Raw genomic sequence first — 20,576 nt, 5'->3', positions numbered from 1 at the left:
CTTGACCTATCTGAGTGTGCCCTGAGAACGAGATATGTGCAGCTCCTATCGGGATTTGTCGGCACATTCGGGCGGTGTTGCTGGTCTTGTTTTAACCTGTCGAAGTGTCTTGAATTATCGAGATACCGAGTTTGATCGGAACGTCTTGGAAGGAGGTATATTCCTTCGTTGACCGTGAGAGCTTGTCATGGGCTAAGTTGGGACTTCCCTGCAGGGGTTGAACTTTCGAAAGTCGTGCCCGCGGTTATGGGCAGATGGGAATTTGTTAATGTGCGGTTGTAGATAACTTGAACCTTAATTCAATTAAAATGAATCAACTGAGTGTGTTACCGTGATGACCTCTTCTCGGCGGAGTCCGGGAAGTGGACACGGTGTTGGATTAATGTTTGCGCAGGTTGCTCTAGTTTCTCGCTCGTGCTTTGCCTCCTCTTCTCGCTCTCTTTTGCGAAGGAGTTAGCCACCATACTTGCTAGTCGCTTGCTGCAGCTCCACTCATATTTTACCTTGCCTTACCTATAAGCTCAAATAGTCTTGATCGCGAGGGTGCGAGATTGCTGAGTCCCTGTGGCTCATAGATTACTATTACACTAGATGCAGGGCCTGATGATTCTGCTCCAGAATACGCGTATGAGCTCAAGTGGGAGTTCGACGAAGACTCTCAGCGATACTATGTTTCCTTTCCTGATGATTAGTAGTGGTGCCCAGTTGGGGGTGATTAGGACCGTGTCGCATGTTGGGTTCTCTTTTATTTTGGCGCCGTAGTCGGGCCATGAGTGTTTGGATGATGTAATGTTATTTATGTACTTGATTGACGTGACGAGTGTAAGCCAACTATGCTATCTTCCCTTTTATTATCATATTACATGGGATGTTGTGAAGATTGCCTAACTTGCGACATACGCCTTCAATGCGATTATGTCTCTAAGTCGTGCCTCGACACGTGGGAGCTATAGTCGCATCGAGGGTGTTACATGATGACAAACAAATACTGTCAATACCAGCTAAGGTACCACAAACTATGTGTTGTAAAGGAAGCCTGACCTATATATTAGTCCCACCTCGGTCCCTTACACGCAATCCTCTCAACTTAAATGCGTCTTTAAATTTTCAGGATATCAAGGAGCCTTCTCAGGAATCAAAAAGGAACGAAATAATTTGTCATGTTAAGATAAATAAGGAATGAAAGAGAATATAAAGAAGGAAAGGAGAATAAGCCGATCCATTCCTCCACATGATTGGAAAGAGAATAAGAAGATGAATCTTGCTCGTGAAATTAAGAAAGGAAGCAAAATTGAATCCTATCCATGATGGTCCTTAAAGGAAGTAAGCATAATTGATATTAATGAAAGGAAGGAAAGAGTCAAAGAGGCAGTCGGAATCGAATCTATTTAAGCCCCTCGCAACAGCCGCGACCACCGGCCATCGCCCCCGATATCGATGATGCCATGCGACCACTCCGACAGCGAGTGTCGCTGATGCCACTGCACTTAATGCGCGACCATGGTGCGTCACATACTTGCCGAGTATTGATTACTTCCAAGCCAATGCATGTAATCGAGAAACAGTACTATGTGATGACGCACGCATACAAAGCAAGTAGGGTCGACTCTTTCCTAGGTAAAAACACATGTACGCAGGAGCAGCAGCAAAAAATACAAGTTGCCGGCTAGTTTGGTTGATCTGTGTTAGCATAATGATGAATACACACGCACGCTACTTACGTATTATGTTTACACAGCTGCATCGATCCGGCGGAGAGTAGATGGCTCGATTTATTGCTACTGAGAACTCGCATGTAAGCCAACGGGACAAGTACATGCACCCTGTGAAATCAGTTTTCCATAGCTAAATTGATTGCACTGGAAGTTACTATTCTACAAGGAGTAGGAAAGAGGTTTTTTTATGGTATGAAAGAGGAATTTCGTATTCCTACTATTCTGAATTTTTAGCTGTTGATTTATTTCTATCCGACTTTATATGTGTTTTTGCATAACTCGGGGAGTGCTAGAGAGATATTTTGCAAGAATTGGGATCCTCAACGCAATGCATACCCTAAAAGCATTCATGTTACCTTTTCTGTTCATCTCCAAGGTCAAAATCTTTTATTTTCATACTACTTTCGGTGTAGAAGAAAACCGACACTCACTTAAACTAATTTGCATATCAAGCTAGGTATGCGAAGGAGGAACTCAACAACTACATATGCAAGATCAATGTGAGCTCTTCTATAATATTAATTGTTGAATAGTTATGCAGAGGTGTAGCATTTTTGCAAAGATGGTTATGCTGAAAGTACATAATTCTTATTCATGGCCGGAATAATTGAAGTGCATCATAAATGAAAGAGTAAATGCTTGTGACACAAAACATCACAAAAGCGTACATTTAGGTTTTTGCTTATGTTTTAGGCCAAGTTTTGGCTTAAATCATTAAATGCTTACTGGGATAGGAGAGTAAAGTGTTTTTGTTTCTTCCACAGCAATTGATGGGCATATTTCGGTGGTACCTTTCGAATGTTATTATGAGAGTTGGCGGTCAATAAACACAACAAAGTCTACCCTATTGGGAAATATGCCCGTGCGTTGCAACGGGAGAAAAAAAATACCACATCTCTAAGAATGATTCAAGACCCTTCACTCAGGTCCCCGTTCTCTATTTTAACATAGCATCAACAATGTCGTCACTTATCCTCCCTCCCATCCTTCCCTTGCTTACGTGTGGTCTATAACTGCAATGCTTTAAGACTAAAGTAACATTGAAAATCCTATTATCCACAATATTCTCACGATATGCAAAAGTAATATTTGATTGTAATATTCATAATTTATTATCCATAATATTCTCACAATATCTAGGAGTTCAAAACATAAGAGCCAGTAGGTACCAAATATGAATATTTCTTAAAAACACGGGGGAAATTCCACTCAAACAACTTTTCAAGTAACAAAAAAAAGCAGGGCAGCATTATTCAAACTATTTTGGTTGAAAATATAGTAAACATGTCCGTGCGTTGCAACATGAAAAGAAAAATACCACATGTCTTTAATCCAATAACGACACCACATCTGTATTAATCTACACAGTGCTGGCATGGTTGAACGCAAAGCCTGGACGGATTTAAAACAGCCTTCGACTGACATCACGTGAGCAGCCGCACCATGCGCAGGCCAACCCTGTCGACGTATTTCCCTTGCGAGATCTACATCAATTTCTTTGGCTCACTTTTTGTGTGACTCCTCCCTGCTTATAGCCATTGATCGATAAAGGCGAACTCCGGGAGTTGTTTGTCCGGTGATGTTGGTGATGATTACGACTACCGACGGAAGTGGAGGAATTTTGCCTTAACTTTTGAGCTTGGAGGAGCCAAACCAATTTATAACAAAAGCCTGATAAATCACTTTACAAACCAATAAATCTGCCATTGATTAACACAGTCGATATGGCATAATTTTAGTTACCCAATGGCTCCACCTGCCAATAGGAATTGAGCCCCCATTAAAATAAAGGAAGGACATGCATTGTGCTGACTCACTCCAATTAAACGGCTGCTTGGTTGGTTTGTGTGTAACCCCGCGAAAGAGAATCAAGTCGTTGTGTGCCCTGCTAGCGCATTTTACTGAGTATCTTTTCGGTGTTGTTTTTTCATACTGTCCATCTTTTTATTTCTCAGCGATTTTGCTACGTCAAATAGGAATTTGCTGCATATTTACCAAAAATATATCTGATTGATCTACATGCAGTTTTGATCAAGAATCGACACACGACATTGCAAGCCCAGTTAATGTTGCTACAAGAAGTACGCAATGCTCCAAAGCTGGACCACCGTTGTTGCTGTAAGGCGGACCGCATGCTGCAAAGCTCGACCACCATTGTTGTGGAGTCGGATGCCATTATTTCAACAACCTTCTTCTTTGGAGTCAATCACAACTTACGCCTAGCGACAATTATGTCGTGGGTACAACTACATACAATTTAGTTTCAACAATAGAAGTTTTGGTGGATATGTTAATTTTTCTTCCGTTGCAACGCACGGGCATATGTGTTAGTAATAATAATAATAATAATAATAATAATAATCTTTAATAATAAAGCATGGATTGACTTTGTCGGATTCACCATCATAATAAGCTTTTTTCTCATGTCATAATACACTTTTATAATTTGTATGAACAAAATTGTAATATAAATAAGGTGGTACTAATAGCATGTTCATCTGTGGCCAGGCCCAGCCAAATCCCCCTAGCCGCCGCCGCACCACTCCCCCACCGCGGCCGACCTCAACTCGCCCGTCGCCATGGCTGCACCTCTGCCCGCTCACGAGCCTCCACTCCGCGCTCAGCTCTACGACACCCGCGACGCAGCGCGCGCCGCCCTCCGCTGCCAAATCGGCGGCCACTGGGCCACGCTCTGCGCCGGCTACGCCGACCGCCGCGCGCCGCCGCCATCCGGCGGTGGAGCCTCTCTCATGGAGGATTACACCGGCTGCCCCGCGCTAGCCGAGATCATCCGCATCCTCTCCGTGAAGCGCCATCGTCGCGGGAGGACTTCATTGCCTGGCTCGCCGACAACTTCATGACGAGGCCCGCGTCCGCGTCTTCCCGTGCGACCTCCTCGATGGCGCCGCCATGCTCGCCGCCGCGCGCGGCTGCTACGATATCTTCCACCTCGCCTTGCCCTGCACCGTCGACCGCGTCCTGGACCCCCAAGTACTGCTGCTCCATGACCGTCCTGCCGTTGTTCCTTTAGAGTTTAGACCTCTCAGTATGAGTACGGGGTGGCCTCTGTCTCATTTTGTGGCTGCAGAAGGAGCGGGTAGCGCCGGCCGTGGAAGGGACGCTCCACGTGCTGCGCGCCGCCAAGGATGTCGGGGCGTGGGCGGGGTGGTGGTGACCTCGGCCATCTCCGCCGTCGTGCCTAGCCCGGGCCGGCCGGCCGGGGAGGTCCTCGATGAGAGCTGCTGGACCAACATCGACTACTACTGCGACAAGAACAGGGTGAGATGATACAACCACCTTGCCTAGCCCGGGCCGGCCGGCCGGGGAGGTCCTCGATGAGAGCTGCTGGACCAACATCGACTACTACTGCGACAAGAACAGGGTGAGATGATACAACCACCTTGTAAAAAGTGCAGTTACTAAACAAAAGCACTGCAGCTGTTAAGCAAGACAAGAATAGCAACTTACCCACCCCCCCTGGCACCGACCGGCCTCTGCCCCTCCCCGCTGCACAAAATTCGGTTCTTTGTCCCCACTTTGCTGCACAAACTCCGTGCCTCTCCTACGACCATTCTTCGCTCCATGGCCTCCCACGAATATCAACCCTGGCAACTGGAGTATGTTACCTTAATTACTTGCTGTACAACTGCAGTATTTCTAAAACAATTTCCATGGCTAGCAGTCAGGTTGAATTACTAGCTGAGTTTTGCATATATGCAATCACTTTTGCCTGTTTTTGGCCTTTCACCCTTCACTTTTGAAGCAATGAAATGTTCAATCTTGAAGATGATCTTTAGTGTTCATGTTCAGTGTTAATGTTCAAGTGTTATAAACTCAGATTTCAGTGTTAATGTGCAAATGTTCATTAACACTATTTGAAATCTGAGAACTAGAAATGCAGAAATCTGAAAACTGGAATCTCTAGTTAGCTGAATTTTTGAACATTTAATCTTGTCTAACTATTTGTGAGGTTTATTGGTGTTTCCAGTAGATAAAACCTGACCCTATGTATTTATAAATGGAGCAGAACTGTATTTATAAAACTTCAGAGAATATATTGTTGTCTTCCTTATATTCTTTTATTACTAGAGCCACCATACAAAATTCTCTGGAGCAGAACTGTATTTCAATTATAAATGACAGGAACAAAACTTTTATATATTTGTTGTGAGTACAACTTGAGAGAGTTTCAGAGAAATAAAAGAAAGCAATTAAAACTTCAGAGAATATATTGTTGTTTATATAAACTGAATATTATGTACTGTCAATATTCAGAAGCACATAATATATTGTTGTTTAGATAAACAAAGCTGCTTGCTGGTATCTCCACTTTTCAGCTGGGCTTTGCAGTTATCTCAGTTTCTATCTTTTGTTGGCCAGATGATTCCGCCAAGGATCAATGCTAGCATAGCCATGTTTCTTCACTTGAAGGTACATGTATTGCAATAATGTAATCTTGACAGTCGTAGTTTAAGATCTTTTTCATAATTTTGAATTTTCTAGATAGAGAAATTTATACAGTACCACTCTTTAATCATTGCTTAGTCCCTCTAGAATGTTTGCTGGTAGGTTAGCAATAATATCATGAGTAGCACACTGAAGCAGGGGCAATTCATGAACTTGTACAAACTGAACACATTCTTTTCCTGATGAAACCTTCATATAACATCTAAATTAATCAGAAAACGGATGAGCAAATTAGTTTTATCAAGAGAGAACTGGCTGAAATGAAGCTAATACGGATATACTGAATATTCTGCAGTGGTTAGTATACTAGAGAGTTAAACTGCATGTTCTGTCATATCTGAAACCCTTTTCTACTCCATACTTTACCTAAACAATGTCTCTGCATTGGCATAAGAACCATAGATTGAAAAATTATCATCCATTGGCATTTGTCACCATGGCAATGAAATAACCCGCATTTGCTATTCAGAAGACTTTTCTTGTCTAGTTCTTTGTGTGATTTGTTACTATGATAAGGAAACATTTCCTCAATCCATCTTTCTATACACACACAGGTTGCCCAGAGGAGTATAAGGATTTCCTCATCGGGCCAGTCCACGTGGAACAGAACAAGATGAGTATAAGACAAACGCTGTTTGTTGATGTCATCATGCCTGGCTGTTTCGACTGCTCCTCCGCCCACAATTCGGCCAGGCTCACGTGGTGTCACGAGCGGGGAACAAAGGGACGTCTTCCGTTACAGAGAATTTCTAGAGGACTCAGATTTGATACCACAACTTCAATCTTCTGAAGTGGCCAAGGTTGGAACCAAGGAATAAGGCACCAGGTTTTGCAGGTTGTGTTTCGCTGTTTGTTGCAGAGAGCAGCCAATATGAATGATCCACACCGGGCTTCAAAGAGATAGTCCAGTTCATCTACGAGTTCATCCTACCATGCTTTCCTACTTCCAACTTCCAATGTATTTTGTGACTGAGATTGTGCACATAAGCTATTTGTGAGAATGTCAGCAAACGATGATATTAGATTATGCAAAGCTTTCCGGTGGTTGAATGGCTCTCACATGTTCTACTGCTGCAAATTTGTGTCATCAAGGTTACCCCCTTCAAATTTAAATATACTTCTGATTTTGCATTTTATGATGAATAACAGTGTGCCTGCAATTAGTTTGTAATCATCCTTTTCCGTTGCCGAGGGGTGTTCTCCATTGGCGAAACAACTGATGCTTCATTTTCGGATTAAAGATAGGTCAAACTGACTAAAAAATGTAAGGACTCAACATCTTTTCTTTCTCTATTATGAGAGCATACTGCATATGAACGACCAATAATTCCTTTCACGATTCAGGATCCTGTTCTTTTTTACTCTCTGCAGACTTGAAGGTAGAGGATACACAATCTTTACTGCATTTTTATGGGTGTCTCCATTGTTGCACACACTTTGATACCTCCTACTAATGGAATGTATTTCCAAGAAAAATATCTGTACGTACAAAGTACATATCTACAAGTAATTCACTCATTTTTAATGATACTTCACGCGCTGTTTGCTAAGTTCTATTTTTATTTTATCAAGCTTTACTATGCTTTAAATTATACCAATACTATATTTGAAGTGTGTTCAAGTTACCAGCCATGGTATTCATCTTCTTTCTCCTTTTTTTTGGTGGATTTTATTTTGATATGTAGAAACAGCCACCCTACTGTGTACTCAGGAAAGGAACATGCTTTGTTCTTTTATCTACATTGTTTCTATAGCTTATATACTTCAGATTTTCACTATCGTAGTGTCGTCTCCCTTTCTAGAAAGCCATGGAAACTATAATTTTACTCTCGTCGGTTTGTTTTTTTGTACTATGATTCGATGGCCATGGTCGAAGAACATGACGACAAAGTTTACTGCCTGAAAAATGCCCAGGCTCATTGGCGACAGTAAAGTGTGTGTAGCTTATGTTCAGTCAAGAGTCGTACCTTTAACATAATTTGCATTAAGAATTATTATTGTGTGCGATAAATAAGGAAATGCACTACATGATATGTAAAGACATGATTTATGTTGAACCACGTGAAGTGAATGTGATGGTTGTTGCAACACATGAGGAATTAGAAGTCGGTGCAGGGAGGGGCTTGAGTTTGTTTCTCCCGTTGCAATTCACGGGCATTTGTGGTAGTAATAATAAAGCACGGTTTGACTTTGTCGGGTACACCGTCACGGATCTTTTGTGAAAAAGCCCCTGTGGTTTTTGATATTCAGTCTGCACTCCAAATCAAACCGGTACGAGGGGGAAAATAACGCAGCCATGCTCTGCCTCGTAGCGCTCCCCCCGTGCCGCCGGCCGCCTCCTCACTGCGTCGCGCCGCCGCTCCACAAAACTCCCGCCGAACCACACCTCCTATCCCCTGGCTACTGCCTCCCACCTCTAAAGCTCTCGCCATGAGCTATATCTGGCGCCACCACCCCTCATCGCCCTCGGCTGGGCTTCCCTCAATCCCCCACCGCTCCCAAAGCGCCGCCCGCGATGGATCTAAGCTGGCAACCGCCCCAGCATGCCTCCCGGCAGCGGATCCAGGCCGACAACTACTCCCCTCCTCCCCCGCGACTGATTGCCTCCACTACCCTCCCTTCCATCTTAGGGTCTGGAGAGCCCCAGCCGCCACGCTCCCTCTTTCCTCTCCTCTGCGTCAAGATCGACTGTGAGCTCACTGGTGCCTGCTCTCTGCCGACCTTCCCTTCCCAGCCGCCTCACGACATGCAGTACGGGGTGGCGAAGCCGTGCAGTTCATCGTGTCCGTCCCGTCATGTACCTTCTCGGTGTTGGCCCCCGATCCCCATGAGCATACCCTCCCCTATTTTCTCTGTGTCACCGACCATGGCAACCACGAGGCTGGAAGGGGTCTCATGGACCCGAGAGTGCGAGAGGAGTAACAGCGCTGGCGCTGACGCCTAGGAAGACCGTAGTGTGGTGCTCTGCTGTATGGATTCCTCTCCCATGGAGTTCAAAGTTTTTGCATTTTTGTTTCAGTTTCTTTATGTGCAAAAATACAGTTCAGTGCAGTTCTTTCTTCTCTTGGGCTTAGGTTCTCTAGATGATGTTTGCATCTGGGTTGTAAAATGTTGCCCGCATCAAGTGCAATTCAGAACTTACAAGTTCCGTTGTCAGTCTCCTGTGCAGTTCATTACAGTAGAATTTTCATGTGTTTGATTCAGTTATCTTTGCTCTGTTCTATGTCATGAGGCTGCAGTCCCATGATCTCCTGTTTACCGGCGTCACCCTGGTCTATCTAGGTAGTTGGGTGGGGATTGGGGGTGTCACTGGGCATCCAAATGACGAGTTCCCACCGTGAGCTGGTGTTGTGCTCCTCGCCGCTGGTGGTCGTGCTACAACAACGTGCAGTCACCGGGCTGTGTCATGTGGTTCACCAGGCCGTGGAGTGTGGTTTACCGGCCGACAGCGTGCGGTTTGCCTGGCTGTGTGTGTTCTTCTTTGGCTAGGAACTGGTTCACCAGATCACTCCTTCAACAAGAGCTAGCTATATGTTCATGAGTTTCATGCGTTTATGTTTCGGGCTGCAGAATTAATGAGCACTCACAAAGGACAAGCCATCAAGGTGTTTTTCTGCGCATATGTAGTTCAAGTGGAAGATGGGGCATTGTGCCTTCTCCAACTCCTTCCGATCTGTTGATCAAGTCAAGAGAATAAGAGCAGTGACGATTACCTTTTCTTGCTAAACTTTCCCGTCAATGTCTAATATGTGTGTTTTTCTTCCTAATGGTGTCATGCTTCGATTTGATTTCTTTCATGAGGAAGTGAGTAGCACTGATTATTGCACGTGCTTATACATTTCAAATGGATTGCTAGGTTAAATGGTATAGTGTTCAAAGCTCTTAGTTTTTCTGAACGGTCTAATAATTATTCAGTTTACTAAACTACTGAACTACTTCTTTGGGTTTGAATTTGCTGAATTATCGAACGGTCTAAGAATTATTAAGTTTACTAAACTGCTTCTTTGGGTCTGAATTTTCTGAATTGCTTCTTTGTGTCAAAATTGCTAGGTACCCTGGAATATATGGAAGTGCCGAAACTCCAAGCTCTTCCAGGATGTTTTTGAGGAATTGCACATTACTGCTAGCAAGATTGCTGATGATCTTATGTTGTAGTCCAACATGTATTCAAATGAAATTAACAAAGGCATCCTTAGAGGTTGGAGCACTATGTTGTATCACCTATCTGTAAGATTGTGATTTTTTTCCCTCCTTTTCTTTTCTATTAATCCTACTTTATCATTTTCCTTTGTATAGTTTTCATTTTATGAAGTGTTTTAGGCTGTGTAAGCCTGTTGTAGTCCCTATAATAAAAAGGTGGAAAGTGATGCATCACCCTCTCTTAACTGAATAGGCACTGTGGCGTCGATGAGACGCTTCGACCCATGCTGGCCGTCATTCCCCACCACTGAGGTTTCGTTTCCCTGTCCTTTCCTTCTTCCAATCTTCAGTCCAATTGTATGAACAGAAACATACCTTCTCATATGTTTGTAGATGAAGAAGAAATGGTTGGCTTACCAATCACTTAAGCATCGAGAGCTTCGGCGCCCAACTGTTGAAGAAGGCTCAGACTGATGGAGTTGTCCCAAACAAGGCACAGACCTAACCCCTTTCCGCTGCTGGAGTCCTTGCATGCCTTTAAGGGATGTAATCTTATGTAACACCCACAATGCGGTTATATCTTCCACGTGCCGTGACACGACTTAGAGGCATAGCTGCATGGTAGTTTAGTCATAAGTGGAGTAATTTTCACACAATCCCATGTACTTAAAAAGAAAGGGATAAAGAGTTGGCTTATAATCGTCACTTCACACAAATAACAAGTCAAACATACATCAACCAGAATACAATCAAGTTCCGACTACAGAACCAAAATAAAAGAAGACAACCCCAAATGCTAGATCCCTGATCGTCTCAACTGGGCTCCACTACTGATCAACCACAAAAGACGCAAAACAACGATCAAGATCTTCATCGAGCTCCCACTTGAGCTCGGTTGCATCACCTGCGTTGGTATCATCGGCACCTGCAACTGTTTGGAAGTATCTGTGAGTCACGAGGACTCAGCAATCTCACACCCGCGAGATCAAGAGTATTTAAGCTTATGGGTATGGTAAGGTAAGGAGGTGGAGCTGCAACAAGCACTAAGCATATATGGTGGCTAACATACGCAAATAAGAGCGAGAAGAGAAGCAACGCAACGGTCGTGATGCTAGAAGTGATCAAGAAGTGATCCTGAAACTACTTATGTTCAAGCATAACACAAGACCGTGTTCACTTCCCGGACTCCGCCGAAAAGAGACCATCACGGCTACACACGCGGTTGATGCATTTTAATTATGTAAGTGTCAAGTTCTCTACAACCGGATATTAATAAATTCTCATCTGCCACATAACCGCGGGCACGGCTCTCGAAAGTTTAAACCCTGCAGGCGTGTCCCAACTTAGCCCATCACAAGCTCTCACGGTCAACGAAGGATATTCCTTCTCCCGGAAAGACCCGATCAGCCTTGGAATCCCGGTTACAAGACATTTCGACAATGGTAAAACAAGACCAGCAAAGCCGCCCGGATGTGCCGACAAATTCCGATAGGAGCTGCACATATCTCGTTCTCAGGGCACACCGGATGAACACTACATACAGCTAAAACCAACCCTCAAGTTTCCCCGAGGTGGCGCTGCAAGTGGCTCTGTTTTGGACCAACACTCAGAGGAGGACTGGCCCGGGGGGGGGGGGGGTTTAAAATAACGATGACCCTCGGGCTCCGAAAACCCAAGGGAAAAAGGCTTAGGTTGCTAGGCAAATGTAAAACCAAGGTTGGGCCTTGCTGGAGGAGTTTTATTCAAAGCAAACTGTCAAGGGGTTCCCATAACACCCAACCGCGTAAGGAACGCAAAATCAAGGAACATAACACCGGTATGATGGAAACTAGGGCAGCAAGAGTGGAACAAAACACCAGACATAAGGCCGAGCCTTCCACCCTTTACCAAGTATATAGATACATTAATTAAATAAGAGATATTGTGATATCCCAACATAACCATGTTCCAACATGGAACAAATTTTAACTTCACCTGCAACTAGCAACGCTATAAGAAGGGGCTGAGCAAAAGCGGTAACTTATCCAAACAACAATTTGCTAGGAAGGTGGGTTAGAGGCTTGACATGGCAATATGGGAGGCATGATATAGCAAGTTGTAGGTAGCGCGACATAGCGATAGAGTAATCAACTAGCAAGTAAAGATATAAGTGATTTCGAGGGTATGGTCATCTTGCTTGAGATCCCACAAGGAAGAAGAACGAGTCCATGAAGAAGACAAACAGACGTAGTCGAACGGATCCTCACAAACGCAACGTTACTGGAACTAACACGAAGAAGCAACACCGGAAAGAAGGAAACAACATGGTAAACACACAAGCATAAACATGGCAAGATGCACAATCAAGTATAATGCATGTCCGATTTAAATATGCATGGCATGGCAAAGTGCACAAACAAAACTACAAGTTAAGTGGAGCTCAACATGTAACAAGATGCATGTTGACGAGACACCACATTTGATTATTTAGTTCACTCCCGGTTAGGTACTCAACAAAAATTAAAGTTATTAAACATGGCAAGGGGTGAAGCATAATAAAACTACCTATCTAGGCAAGTTTAAATGAGGCCGGAAACAACAAACAACATTTCCGAAAAATTCCCATATGTATTTAGCAATTTAAGGAAAAAAACAATTTAAACCATTTTAAATGTTGTTATCATGATGCGGATGGCATATGCAAGTTTATGCAATTTTATGAAAATGTTGATATGAACATGATATGGAGCATTTGTCGCCATGGCAGAAGGAAAAGGGGCCACGGCGACGAATCCGAAATGATGCCACGACAACATAACGGTTCCGATAGCTCATGAAGATACCGATGCAAAGGAAGTGTGGCGGGAGCATGCAAAAGATGGTGGGGTGACCCCGGTTACCGGGTTCCCACGGGTGGACGACGTGGAAACGAGGAGGAACAACTAACGTTCACGGGCGAGTACCACATATAAACATGCGTCTCATACAACACACATGCATTCGACCACGGGTCATCGTCTCGGCGATTATACCTTCGAAGCGTGCCTTTTCGGAACGGAACAAGTTTGGAGCGGTGTAGGGGAAGCAGACGTTCTCGTGACCGTCGTAGTGGAAGTAGTCGTTCTCGCTTCGTAGTTGTACACACTCCGTAGGTGTTCGGGGTCACAACGAGGAACTTGACATCCACGGGGTCTTCGAGGGTCGACGGTGGTGGTACTCGGTCGTTTCCAAGAGGTACTTGAGGTCTTCGAACTTCCCGGTCTCGTCAATTCGAAGGGGTACTTGGCATTTCTGGTACCCGGGTCGTCGATGACGGTAGTTGTTCTATGCATCGAGCGTCAAGATACTTGTTGTTCTTAGCAATTCCGAAGACGGTGGTAGTGGTACACTTCCGAAAATGGACTTGACGCATCAAAGGTCTTCGGTGCCATGGTACTTGTCAGGTCATCATGTAGACGTACTTTCGAAGAGGAACTTATCGTGTCCCAAAATGAGCAAGGCAAAAGCACTCGTTCAGCGGTGCTTGAACTTGAAGAAATCCACGAATGGGTCTTGGCGTATCCTGGTCTTGGGGAGGTCTCCGGAAAAGAACTTGGCGTCCACGGGGACATGGAGCCATGGTCTTGGCGTCGAGCAGGGGTCGAAGGCCAACGAGGGGCGAGGTGAACGCTGCTGTTGCCTACTAGGAGGCAAAGCAAGGCGATCACGAGCTCGAGGCGGCACTGGGAGGACGGCGACGAGGCGGACTAGGCCGGCGAAGCAGGAGGAAAAACAGAGGAGGTCGGGGCTGGTCGTGGTCACCGGCGAGAAGCAGGGCGTGGGAGGAGGAAGGCCATGGCGGAGAGCAGCCAAGGTCCTGCCGACGGCGTCGCTCACCAGCGACAGTAGGGTTGCCGGGCGGTGCGAGGGGCTGCGCTCCTCCCCTATCTGAGCAGGAGGGAGGTGGCCATGGCGCGGCCATCGCGGGCACGCGGCTCGTGTCCCAGCGAGGAGATACGAGGCGCGCGAGGGCGGCGCCGGGGTGGCTTGCCGGAGCGGTGGCCTGGTTCTACGGTGGCTGGAGCGAGGCAGCAGGAGGTTGGCGGCGCGAGGGAGAGGGACGACGCCAGAGGAGGGCGAAGCGGCGCTTGAGGCTCGGGCGCGGGGCTCCTGCGTGCGAGGCGGCGGTGGAGGGAGATGGGATCGAGAAGAGGGCGAGGGGAGATCGAGTGAGGCAGCACGCTCGCTGTCTCCTGACGGCGCGAGGGAGTTCGATGGGAGAGGGGAGATGGGATCGGGCGTGCTAGGGTTGAGACGGATGGATGGCCTGTTGGATGGGCCAAACAGGCTAACCTGATTGTTGGCTAAAGTGCAAAGAAAGGAAAAAAAACAGAGAAGGGGAGTTGGGCCAAGGGAGGCCTAGTCGGTCAGGCCTAAGAGGCCGGCCGGGCTGGCTCCTCTCTCCTCTCTTCTCTTAATTTACATAGCAGAAAAACAAATGCAAAGAAAGAAAAAGGAGTGAATTAAAGGTTAAAGAGTTTGGGCATGGGATTATTTTCCCGGACTCACAAAAATATGCTTGTTTCAAGAAAATAGAAAAGGTCATGATTGAAAGATGTAAATTCAAACTCATTTGAATTTATCTCAAATGGTTTGAACTAGAACTTGGTAAAAGGAAGGTTCAAAAATGTTCAGATTTTTGGTGGAGCTCCGGAATATGATGAAAGAATATATGGCAAGGTTGGAGACCAAGAATTAAGATAACAAAGGCATTGGGATTTATTTGCAAGTGTGTCAACGGTAATTCCACATCCATGGAATACTTTATAATAGCTCCCTAATATTGGGAGGATAAGTTATAAAGAGAAGTCATCCTTTCCTCGATTTAAATGGATCGAAGATCCATACGATTTAATTGGTTGAATTTTAAGAAGAGGTGCAAGATGACATGATGCAAAAATGAAAGTAACAAACCAAACAAATCACATGATGAATCTCAGAAATCATGAAAGGCATCTGAAGCTCCGGTCTTGGGGCCTTACATCTTACTCGTTAGACTTTTTATACGGTTGATTCTAAATTCATGTGGTGGTTGCAGAATGTCATAGCGCATGTGTTTTTCATGTGTTGCCGTTGTCCTTCTCAATAAGTCCCTCACCGACGGTTACACACGCGTGCCCACAAACTGCTCGGCCAGGGGAGAAAACAGAGCAGTGGTGTTCGTTTAGAACAGAGGAGGACACATGGTCAGGTTTTAGGAACCAATGCCTTCATATTTTTTCCCTTTCTACTGAGTGCTGGCTAAATAAGCACAACCCTCTTATTACAAGGTTAGATCAACTCAACACCATCAATAACGGTTTGAAATGAGCTAGGTTGGCCAAGACTAGACATTATGGATTTGGTACTGTATATATACTGGAAAATGATAGGATGGTCTTTGTATGGTTATTTTTTGAGTTAGCAACACTGTACGGTCGTCCTCGGCAGTGCACATACTAATGATTACTGCTCAAGCACGTAGATGATACATTTTTGGCAACTGGATCAATAACCATGTCATTACTATACTAAAAGGATGTAGATCCATAGACTAATACTCCTATATTGCTTTGGTTTCTGATGCATTTATTACCTGTTCACACATATAACTTGTGTCTCTTGCTTCTTAAGATTATTGCCCGGTATGGTGTCCGATAAATTCAGCGATTACCTCTGCAGTGGTCTGTAGCTACAAAGATGATAATTTGGAAAACATAGATGATGACTAGCTATCGAGAAGCATAATAATGTTTTTATTTCTTTTTCATGACAATCAAGGTCAAACAAATATCTTCATGTCTATCAGAATGAAATAAAATTGATGGACAGTGCCACTCCATTGATAACTAGAGCTAGCAGCGTGTTCATCTAGATGGTTGCATTTTATTCTTAGAAGAATGTACAATGCTAGAATTAGTCTGTGCATTAGAATTATAATCATTAGTGACGAATTACCTCATAAAGTGTTAGATTATTATCTAACAATCATACATCAACTAGACGCGAGACAGTCAAAATCTTCATGCACTGAACACTCATTGTACTGAGTTTTTTAGCAATACTCATTGTAATATGTGGTCAATACATAGTTTTGTTACCCCGTTGCAACACAGGGGCCCTTTTGCTAGTTATATAAAATTTACGCAACTAAAATTATGTAACTAAAAATAACATATGCAAAAAATAACATTAAAAATTTAAAACATAACATATGGAGAAAAAAGGCCCACCTAATAGCCACCACGGCCTGCATACGACTAGAAACCCTAGAAATGGGCCAAGATGCAGGCCCGCAGTGCAAGTAGGCCCAACAGGGCGTCAGGTAGGCATGTACTGCCTACATTAGAGAGGAGCTCGAGAGGGTAGCGGCAGCTGTGCTTATAAACCACTCCGAGCCCCTCTCAACTAGCAAAGTGGGACTAAACTTTTGGTTGCGGCAGCACAACCCTTTAGTCCTGGTTGGTGGCTCGCACTGGGACTAAAGGCCTCCTTTCATCCTAGTTCGAGACACCAACCGGGACTAAAGGTTAGACTAAAGGTCTGTGCTTCCCGCCCTTTGGGCTGCTGAAATTAACCTTTAGTCCCGGTTGGTGGCTCCAACCGGGACGAAAATGGGGCCTTTAATCCCGGTTGGAGCCACCAACTGGGAATAACGGGGCGGCTATATAACCGCACGCTTAGAGAAATTTCAAACACTTCTCCAGTTTTCCCCGACGACGACGAAGCAGAGCACGACGCCACCAGGCTGCCGGCTGGACCTCCCCGTCACCTCCTCGAGCCCGCTCCTCGTTGCCGGCCCCAACGCCGCCCCCGACGCCATCCCCATTCCCCGCCCCGACACCGTCCTCGAGCCCGCTCGCTCCTCGTCGCTGGACGAACCTCCCCGAGCATCGCTGCACCCCTATGAGCCACCCGTCCACATCGCCGACTGGACCTCATCGCGGACCGTCCTTGTCTGCTGCTACTAGCCTTCATGAGCTCCTCGGTGAGCACTCTCCCCCCTTCAAGTTCTTCGTTACTATTTTTTGGTTAGGGTAGTCACTCAACAAGTTTCTCTCAAAGTTTCTGTAAAAGTATTAATATGAAAAATTTGATGTGGCAAAGTAATGTTGTGGCAAGCATCTTTTGGGCAATTTGTGGTAAGTTGTGGCAAAGTTCTGAATTTTCTGATTTTTTTTGACAGTGCACATCAAGTGTATGATGAAATGCCAGAGGGCTCTAGGAATTTTAGGAATTTTTGAGAATTTTTTTGGTGAGGTGTTGATGCAGAAAAGATAGTCTGGCAAAGTTTCAGAATTTTTTGAGCAATTTAAATTGGGCTTTGACCATGGATTTTGAATCTAGTTCAAATATTAACTGAATGAAATTTGAACTATGGAACCAATTTTTTTGGTGGAATGGGTTGTGGGTACTGTCAAACAGATGGAGTAATTTTTGTGGGTGCAAAAGAATTGGGGAGAATATAGCTCCTTTGCAAATCAAAGAACAAATTATATAGATGATATTATTACTTAGTGGTTACTCTTATTCTGTAGATGATATTATCCATGATTATATGGTGTGTTGGTTTTTTTATGTCATGTTGTAGATTTATATTGCAACATATAGGTTATGCTTGTTGCATATAACCTACTCCCTCCGTTCCAAATTACTCGCTGCAGAAATGGATGTATCTAGAATTAAAATACATCTAGATACATCCATACCCGCGACAAGTAATTCGGGAAGGAGGGAGTACTTTATTACTTCTTGTTAATTATCCAAGTTGTTTCATTTACCTAGGATGGTAGCTATGCATATATACTTAGTTGATTGCCATGCCATGTTAGTACTTACTCAAATAAAAATGCATATTTGGGTGTATGCCTACCATGTGTTACATCATTGGTAGTTTGTACCTTATGTTCATATATTTGGTTAGGCTTTACTTGGTAGATATACCGTAGTAGTTTGTTGATGTTGTACATTCTTCTATTGAGTAAATTGTTCTCTATCAATACTATGTCATGTTATTGCATACTAGGTTGCATATCTATGTACTTGCAAGTGCATGATGTGCTAGATAGGAAATGCATGGAATCATGTTATTCATACTAGTTTATAGTACTTAGCTTGAAATGATTGATGCCATGACTTAGATGTTTACTTGCTTAGTACGATTTTCCTTCTGTTTTTAAGTCACAACTAGTATGATAATATTGTGTGCATGAGCTTCTTCATATCTAGTTTATCTAGTGGTTGCATTGTTATATGTCTAGGTGTCTTTCATGCAAGTGACCTTTGAATTATGAACATAGGAGATGTCTGACGACGATGATAGGATCCAAGAGTGTGAGCACTGCGGCGACGATCGGGGTCTGTGCGACAGGCCTCACCTGGAAGGCGGTCGATGCTTCAGTATTAAGCTCGATGAGACCTTCGATGTTTATATGGTATGCAATGACGACAAGTCTTTTTCCGTAATTAAGCATGACTTATGTTTCTTCAATGTGTAATTTCCGGTTTCTACAATTCAACTAGTGCATCCCCTACCATGCAAGACGTTATGTCTTGGAGAAGATGGATTTTGAAGATCATGAGAATATGCAGATAAAGAGAGTTCACCTCAGGACCCATCATGGTTATGCTTTTAACGTAAAGCTATACAATGCGGTGACCTACTTCCATTTTGGTTACTCGAATTGGGCAACACTATGCAAGGCATATGGTTTTCAGGAGGGTATGTCTGTCACCTTCGATCTAGATGATGATCTTAAAGATGACATGGACGAAGATAATGTCGACGAAGCTAATATCGACATTTAGGTCGATGTTCATACGCTTCCACTTCTACCTATATGTGAGTTTCTCAAACATATTCCATAAGCAATTTATATTGTATTTATAAAAATAGCTGACAACTTATTTCTATTCTTCAAGAAATGTACGAAAAGTAGTAGACAAAACCTCCTATAGTTATGGGTCTAATCTAAATTGCGAGGAGATACATCATTTTGTTTCATGGATTAAAGATGTTGAGACTTTTAAGATGAATTATCATATCTCTCCAAGTTATTCTTAGTACGTGCCACTAGTGCACGTGTTAAACTATGGTAACATCCATCGAGATATCATGGTAAGATTTTTCCTATTATGTCATTAGTGCATTTTTTGCATAGATTCTTTTAAAATAACTACAGTTAGCTAAGTCTGTTATTATGATGTTCTTCAACAGAAACTCCCGGCGGATTGTATACCTAGAGTAATGGAAATGAAAGGTGACATGAGGATTGTTAGCTTACGGCCAAGTTGGCCTACATACCACCGCAGTGCATACACGATTCGTCGAAGCGATGACATCCTCACAATCAAAGATTGGAGAAAAGTTCTGAAAGATCATAGAGAACTACTTGGAGCAACATCAAGCGCAGCCCACAAATGGGAGATATGTTCATCTGTATTCTCCATAATGGAGAATCAGGGGTTTACCTGTTTTATGCTATTTTACCTTCGAGAGAGTAGGAGGTCTTAGGTTTTTAGGTGCTACATTGTGCTAGAATGATGAGCTAGTTCTTATATGTAATGCCGAAGATGCGATTCTATCCCAATCACGTAATGAATTCATGATTGGGGCACAATTGGATTTCGAGCGCATAGCAAGGTGGATATCATTACAACATACCACGTACTGAATAGATGAGAATACCAGATACAGGCTTACACTTGCCATAAGCTACAACATGAATACAGGAATACATCAATACATAGAAACCATCATACAAAAGAGCAGGATCTGACTACGGATGAAATCAAACGAAAAAGAAGAACGACATCCACCCTGCTAATCCCAGGCTCCCGACCCAGAACCTATCCCTTGATCAAAGAAGAAGTAGAAGAACTCCAAAACAAGCAAGCAATGCTCTCACGTTAGATCATCGCATTACTTGTACCTGCAACTGTTGTTGTAGTAATCTATGAGCCACGAGGATTCAGCAATCCCATTACCATGGGTATCAACACTAACAAAGCTTAATGGGTAATTGGATAAGTGGTGAGGTTGCAGCAAGCACTAAGCATTTCATGGTGGCTAACTTACGAGTACAAGAATAAGAAGAGAGACTATGCATAACGGTCACAACTAGCAATGATCAAGAAGTGATCCTGAACTACTTATGAGTCAATCATAACCCCATCGTGTTCTCTTCTCGAACTCATTCCAGAAGAGAAGGTCACTATTACACACGTGGTTGGTGTATTTTAATTCGGATTTGGTGT

The 20,576-nt window shown here is 43.9% G+C and overlaps 1 protein-coding gene and 1 long non-coding RNA gene across 7 annotated transcripts; one reads left to right on the top strand and one right to left on the bottom strand.

Moving 5' to 3' along the window:
* Positions 1 to 4,125: 4,125 nt before the first annotated feature.
* LOC123086010 (uncharacterized) lies at positions 4,126 to 10,978 on the top strand. Of its 5 annotated transcripts, none has more exons than XR_006440261.1 (8): positions 4,179 to 4,706; positions 4,804 to 5,097; positions 6,096 to 6,146; positions 6,737 to 7,446; positions 7,554 to 7,663; positions 10,233 to 10,409; positions 10,576 to 10,634; positions 10,716 to 10,978. XR_006440261.1 is itself a non-coding variant. In XM_044507713.1 (4 exons), exons 1-3 carry the CDS (start codon positions 4,626 to 4,628, stop codon positions 6,797 to 6,799), a joined length of 483 nt encoding a protein of 160 aa, XP_044363648.1. In that variant the 5' UTR covers positions 4,151 to 4,625; the 3' UTR covers positions 6,800 to 7,663; positions 10,233 to 10,406. The 5 variants fall into 5 exon arrangements, 1 of the variants encoding a protein (XP_044363648.1); XR_006440260.1 differs by having other exon boundaries at positions 4,179 to 5,097; positions 6,737 to 7,274; positions 7,347 to 7,446; XR_006440259.1 differs by having other exon boundaries at positions 4,177 to 5,097.
* LOC123086012 (uncharacterized) lies at positions 5,188 to 14,789 on the bottom strand. Of its 2 annotated transcripts, none has more exons than XR_006440264.1 (3): positions 13,334 to 14,789; positions 10,740 to 10,936; positions 5,188 to 5,320 (listed from the first exon to the last, which is right to left on the bottom strand). It is a non-coding gene; the product is annotated as an uncharacterized lncRNA (long non-coding RNA). The 2 variants fall into 2 exon arrangements; XR_006440263.1 differs by having other exon boundaries at positions 5,218 to 5,327.
* Between the last annotated feature and the right edge of the window lie 5,787 nt (positions 14,790 to 20,576).

This window comes from Triticum aestivum, chromosome 4A (assembly GCF_018294505.1).
Source record: "Triticum aestivum cultivar Chinese Spring chromosome 4A, IWGSC CS RefSeq v2.1, whole genome shotgun sequence".
NCBI classification, from domain to species: Eukaryota; Viridiplantae; Streptophyta; class Magnoliopsida; order Poales; family Poaceae; genus Triticum; species Triticum aestivum.
This window is presented reverse-complemented; position numbering and strand designations above follow the sequence as displayed.